General features: G+C 37.1%; 1 protein-coding gene across 1 annotated transcript; it reads left to right on the top strand.

The window, feature by feature from the left end:
- The first annotated feature begins 3,195 nt into the window (after positions 1-3,195).
- LOC138871232 (uncharacterized) lies at positions 3,196-3,789 on the top strand. The gene has a single exon (XM_070149101.1). It carries the CDS (start codon positions 3,196-3,198, stop codon positions 3,787-3,789), a length of 594 nt encoding a protein of 197 aa, XP_070005202.1.
- Positions 3,790-7,140: the final 3,351 nt, after the last annotated feature.

Genomic DNA, 7,140 nt, shown 5'->3' with positions numbered 1-7,140 from the left:
TTATTACTTCTTAAATTATTCGTCTCGTATTTATTTCTTATTTTAAAAGATGTTGGAAATTTTGAAAGTTGAGTTTGTTATCATGACACTATAACTGAAGGAAGTTGTTTTCTCCCTTGCATTGTTAATTCGGATTTGTATTGTTGCTTGGTGAGGAAGAGTGAAAAGCACGAAGGGTGTTGTTGTGCCTTATTTGCATACATTATCATCTATTAAGATGTTGTGTGGATTAAAGTACGAAAGGTGATGCCGTGAATTTGATTGCCTATCATTATTATCATATCATGTAAGGTTAAGAGTAAAGTCACAAAGGGTGATCCCGTGCCATTGTATTTATAATATTACATAGTGAGGACAAGAGTAAAAGCACGAAGGTTGATGCAACACGATCTTTATTATATTGTCTTATTTAATTCCCGGATTGGTGAACTACCTGGTTACAAGGTTGCTCATTTGGGAAAGATATTTGTCACGACCTAAATTTCTCACCTTAGGATGTCATGATGACACCTGGTCTCTAAGATTAAGTAAGCCTAATACATGCTGATTTAATAACAGAATTGAACTATTTAATCATTTATCATAAACCATTAAATGACATACATAGCCGCAAGCGGCCAATTGTTATACATTTTTCAAAACCAGTAGTACGGAGTCATAAGCACTACTAAAATACACTAGAATTTCTAAACATAATGCTATTTTTAATTACAATTTAACAATAACATAATGAAGTAAGATGGTGACTCCAAGGCCTGCGTACGTCAAGCAGATATACCTTGAAGTCTCCCATACGCAGACGCAACTCTCAACAACACAATCAGAATACCTGAATCTGTACAAAAATATGCAGAAGCGTAGCATGAGTACACCACAACGGTATCCAGTAAGTATCAAGCCTAACCTCGATAGAGTAGTGGCAAGGCCAGATCAGACACCTACTAGACATAGAAACCTGTTCAAGATATACATAAGCTAACAATGGAAAGGACATCAATGTAAGACCAACAACGGAAATATTATTGATTTACAACCAACATTGAAGTAATAGAAACATAAATGGCAGCAAGTAGTAAACGAGTAATAAAGAAACAACATAATAAGAATATCGATGAGATGTAAATGAACTCAAATAAGGAAAAACGGATGACAACTCAAATAATTAAATCGCTCCCAACGCATGGACTTACAACAAGAATTACCCCTTGGCACCACACCTCATAAACCACAAGTCATAAAACGCAATTTTTAAATCTTACACATATGGGACTTCGTGCCCACAATAACAATCACCTTCGCACGACAAAGCCCACGTACCACCATATACTTTGCAACCATAATGAATATTAATTTAGATGAACGAAAGATATATTTAGAAACCATAAAACATAATAACAATCTTGAATAAAGTAAGGTATCAAATGAAATAATGAGTTTATTTTAGAAATCAAGTAAAGTAAAATAATATACAATTTATATGAAACAGAGTATAAGATGGGTTTAATTTTGAAATCAATAAAATTGAGTATAAGTATCATTTTTAAACAAAGCAAAATATAAGTTAAATTAACGAATTAAATATAGAATTTGTGAAAGAAAATATGATAACAATTTTAAGTAAGGTAAACATCTAACAGGGTGATGAGTATAATTTGAGAATCCAATTATAGTGAAAGTGCGATAACCATTTAGAATAATAAGGCACTGAGTGAGATAACGAGTTCTATCTTAAGAGGCACATAGAATAAAGCATGTTAATAATTTTTTTTATTTAAACCATTATGTTACCAACAACCCAACAAAATATGATATATTGATTCCATGCAATTAAATTCACATTGACAATCAATTCACCAAGTTATAATGGAGGTACAGATTGGCATGCTAAAGCAACGCAACAAATCATGTAGAATGCATGTGTCACGACCCTAAATACCCTGGTCATGATGGCGCCTATCACAGTACTAGGCAAGCCAACCCAACAAGTAACCACAGTGAATTCTTTTTATAAAACCATTTTCTAAAACTGATTAAGTCTCGAATTCTCATATGAAATATATAAATCAACTGAAATGTGTGGAAAACAGTACAAAATATACCTACACAGCCCAACAATCCGGTGTCACAAGTCAAGAGCCTCTAAATACAACCCAACTGACTGAATAATACATCATAGGTCTGAAATAATAGAAAAACTAAGATAGGAAGGAGAAAAGCAGGGCTGCGAACGCCGTGCAACTACCTTGCAGTCTCCGTTAAAGCTCTAAGAGTGTTGGGAACCCTCACTCTGCTGCTCGGGCACCTAGATCTGCACCAAGGTGCAGGGAGTAACGTGAGTACGCCGACTCAGTAAGTAACTAAAGTAAATAAGGTTTGAGTTCAGCGACGAGCAATAAAAATCATATAATAAGTCTCAACAGAAATTTCAAGTCAAATTCTGCAATTTAAAAGCCAGTCATCTCGTAAAAACTTTAGTTTCAATTAAAAATACTTTGAAATCATTTATTTAGCAGTTTTCAACAGAGACTCAATATAAGAAGAAGAGTGAAAGCAACACAATGTCATAAACGAGCCCCTCGGGCAAGGTATCACTCACAGTATAGCCTCTCGGGCAAGCCTCTCAGTCACTCGTGACTCAGCTTTCGTCAACAGTACTCACGCTCAACACTCCGGCGTAATAATATCTCATAATAGTAATAATCATAGTAATCGCTGCGGCGTGCAGCCCGATCCATAGTTTATAGTTCACTACGCTCACTAGTGAACTATAAGGAGTGGAAAAGGTGGAGATACAACCACCTCAAGACAAAAGAAACTTGTGGATGATGAGAAAGTGCAAGCAAATGATGAGGTGAGAATTATTATTGATGACAATGTGGAGGAGACTCAAGAGGAAGTGAACCCGTCTAGGGATCACATTGTTGACATACCGGAACTGGTAGTGCCAAAGGCTAAGGCACCAATACCAAGGACTCCTCCTCCATACCCTCAAAGGCTTGCAAAGCAAAATGGCGAGAACCAATTCAAAAAGTTCATTAACATGATGAAGAGTCTCTCTATCAACATACCATTGGTCGGGGCTTTGCAGCAAATGCCCAGTTATGCAAAGTTCATGAAGGACTTGGTGACAAATAAGAGGTCGATGAATTGTGAAACTATAAAGTGACTCATCAAGTGAGTGCAATTGTTCACTCAATGGCTGCTAAATTGGTAGATCTCGAAGCTTTCACAATCCCTTGTACCGTTGGAATTGCCGACTTTGCTAAAGCTCTTTGTAATCTTGGGGCAAGTATCAATTTGATGTCCTACTTGGTTTTCAAGACTTTGGAAATTGGGCAACCAAGACCCACCTCTATGAGATTACAAATGGTGGATCTTACCATGAAGAGACCATTGGGTATCATTGATAATGTGTTGGTTCGTGTTGATAAATTCATTCTCTGGGTGAATTTTGTTATTCTTGATTGTGAGGTTGATTATGCGGTGCCGATCATTCTTGGGAGACCTTTCCTTGCTACAGGGAAGGCTCTAGTTGATGTTGAAGTAGAAGAACTTACCTTCCGTGTTGGTGATGAGAAAGTGGTTTTCCATGTGTGTAAGTCTATGAGGCAATCCAATAGCAATGAGGGGTGCTCTTTCGTGGACTTGGTGACCGATGTGATTATTGATGAATCAAGTGCCGTGAAGAATGTTGATGATACTTTGGAGGCCGTCTTGCTCAATTGTGATGATGAAGAAATGGAGGGTTACGTGGAATATGTGAATGCTTTGCAAGGAATGTGGTCATAAACTTATGAGCCCCGCAAATTGTCCTTGGATATTGAGAATAAGACCACTCCTCCAACAAAGCCTTCAATTGAGAAGCCTCCCACTGTCACGACCCCAACCAATGGGCCGCAACGAGCACCCATAACCTTACACAACCGAGTACCTATGTAACATATCTTTCGTATCATGCTATCATAGGTAAATGGGCCAGAGAGGTTGTCATGAGATAAATAGAATAAAACATGGGAAAATACTCGACATAGATCGACCCAGCCTGATATAAAAACTTACATATGTGATATACGGGCCTATAAGGCCATCATGATCATTTGTAAACTCAAAACATAGGCCGACAAGGCCATACACGTATCCGTATACATGACATCTATCTACAAGCCTCTAAGAGTACATATATATCACAAAGGTTGGGACTGGGTCCCGCCATACCAATCAATACATGTCCGAATTATACTAACCAAATAAGCAACTTCGGAGCAAATGGAGCGCACCAACATCTTCCGCTAAACTGATAGCCTACTTGGAGGACTCTCGACCTGTCTATCGAGACCTGCGGGCATGACACACAGCATCCCTGGGCAAAAAAGGCGTTAGTACAAATAATGTACCGACTATGTAAGGCACATAAATAAGTACATAAAAAACATGGAAGAAATATAGAGTAATGACTCAACCTGTAAGTCTGGATAACTCTGTAAATCATGAAATACTTATAGTGTCATTCATATGCGTATGAATTTCATTTCATGCATAGGTACATGTGTTCATAACATCATCAAGCCTCTGACGGCATCCCATCATATCATCTCGGCCACTGTGGGCAAAATCATCAACGTATACCAGCTGATCAGGTGGTGGTGCGTATATAACGCCGTAACCTTTTCCCATATACCATATACATATAATATACATTTATACGCATATATAGCGCCATCAGGTCATGGGTCAATGTGCATGTATAAATTCATGAAATGCATATGAAATATGTTAATAAAAAATCTCTCAGTACATCATAAGACCATTATGCCTCTAATTAATACCATAAAATAAACTTTACCAACTTACGTATTTTTGAGACCTATGAACAGATGATAGAATAATATGATACATGGGGAATCAAGAACATAAGCATCACTAGTATTTCTATAAATAGAGTAATTTATGGAAGTTGTGCATTTGCTCGTTTCGCTTGTGTCGTATAGATCATCCCAAAAGAAAGAAGGGATATCTTTAACATACCTGGAATGGGGAAAAATTCGTATGATATTCTTGAAAAAGGTTGCACCGTACTTCTTTAGAACCACAAAATTTTACGTTACTAAGGTGGTAATAATTCCTATTGGAATTGTTTGGTTGCAGGAGATTCATTGAAAACTTGTAGGAATTTGTAAGAAATGGGTAAGAATTCACGTTGCCATGAGCAAAGGTTCAAATCTGATTTGTAGTCTTGTATTCAAAATAATAGAAGTGAATCACGTTGCCATGAGCAAAGGTTCAAATCTGATTTGTAGTCTTGTATTCAAAATAATAGAAGTGAAGTGTTACCTAACATATTACTTTTTCAAGTCTTTAAAATATGAGATGTGAAGTGTCTTGTATTTAATGAATTAGGTTGCCACCTAATAAGAAATGACTAAGAGTCATTTGCTTAAGAGGTGACTTGCTTCCACGTGGGTGTAGGGGGGAATTTTTAGTCTTTATCCAACTTATTAGTTAATTAGGTAATGTCTCATTACCCAGTAACCGCATAATTAAGAATTATCTCAAATTACTTAAAATTCTACTTATTTTTGATACACTTTATACATCATACTATTATGGTCATATGGTACCTTGTATGGTACTAGTCCGTAAATATCGGGTATTAACGTTTGGTCCGTATTTATCCTAAAATATCAAACTTCGACAAAATTCTTTTTCTTAGATTTGCTTACTTTCTCACCTTCACGAATTTACTCATCCTTGTTTGAAAATAGCATAATGCTTATAATCTCAAAATAATCCCTTTCCCGAACTTACATTGATTAACTTATGACAAAAGTTTAACGTAAGAAAATGCGGAACGCAACATCTCATTTTTGAGATTATATCAATTTAATTATGGGGAACTTCCACGTACGAAAACATGGGGTGTAACATCATTCCCCCCTTTGGAACATTCGTCCTCGAATGTTGATTGATGCACTTATCGTTTACATAACTTATGTATTTCGAATCCTTTCGTACTCTCCTTGCTATCTAGGCAACTATTCTGTGAATAAATCCAAAGGCCAGGGCATTTCCCCCTTTAGTCCTCTTTCTCACACCACGACTTATGGTCGGAATCCTTCCAATCTTGTAACTATTGCTACCTTCTATGATGTCACATGTACGACTCTGACCTTGTAAGTGTACCTATGTGACTCTTCTCGCCTTTTCCTCCAGCTTTTAGCCAATCTCTAGGCCTCACTTTGTAAACATATACAGAGCTTGATAAGATGTCCCTCTAGGCATCTATAGATATACTAAAGTTCTTTGCTCGATACTTTGTTGAACTTACGAATATTGCTATATCTTAATTCATAGACCCGATTATCCATTCGTATGACTTTACTACCTCTAAGTAGGTCATACTATACCATAACCCTTACTTCAATTTATCATTGCTGAGATCTTACGTAACGTTGTCGCTAGGGCTCATGTCGCATTGAGGATCATTTGAAATAATTAGACTAATCCACTTGGGGCGATACCATGCTTTTGTAACCGTATTTCATAGCATCCCAATGTGATTAACCTTACATGGGTATTTTAATCCTATACACTTCACGAAGTCCCTTTTTTCTTCAAATCATTACTCAATCGAAGGCCCAAACGCCATCCTTTATCTATCACAATTACACCCTCATTTTACTACTGGGGCAACATTCTATCTCTTCTAAATGCTACTAGTCTTGGACTCCTTTGAGTTCATTCAGGCTATACTAAACTTTCTATAACTTAGAGAAACCATCAGCTCTTCTTGTTTTCATGGGCTTAATCCTGAGGACTTATCCATTATCGTCACCTTCTCACTCGCCCTTTCTTATCTTTACTCATGCCTTCCTAAAACCTTGTCGCTTTGCCATACTTTAGCTTGCGACCTGCATATATCTATTTCTACTACTCGCAACCTTCCTTCAACTTGCTTGTACCATATATTTCCTTGTGTTATTCTGGAATAAGAAGCGAGACATCATATTGTCTCTAACTCTTCTTCACTCTCTTGACTAGACCTCTCGATACCTAGAAACCATACGCTGGAAGATATGCTACTGACGATGCCACTATTATTCCTGGATACTGAATCCCAGTGCTTCTAGCCTTCTATCCGAA

Source organism: Nicotiana sylvestris, chromosome 6, assembly GCF_000393655.2.
Source record: "Nicotiana sylvestris chromosome 6, ASM39365v2, whole genome shotgun sequence".
Lineage (NCBI taxonomy): Eukaryota > Viridiplantae > Streptophyta > Magnoliopsida > Solanales > Solanaceae > Nicotiana > Nicotiana sylvestris.
Note: the sequence above shows the minus strand (reverse complement) of the source record. Positions and strands in the feature narration are given on the sequence as shown.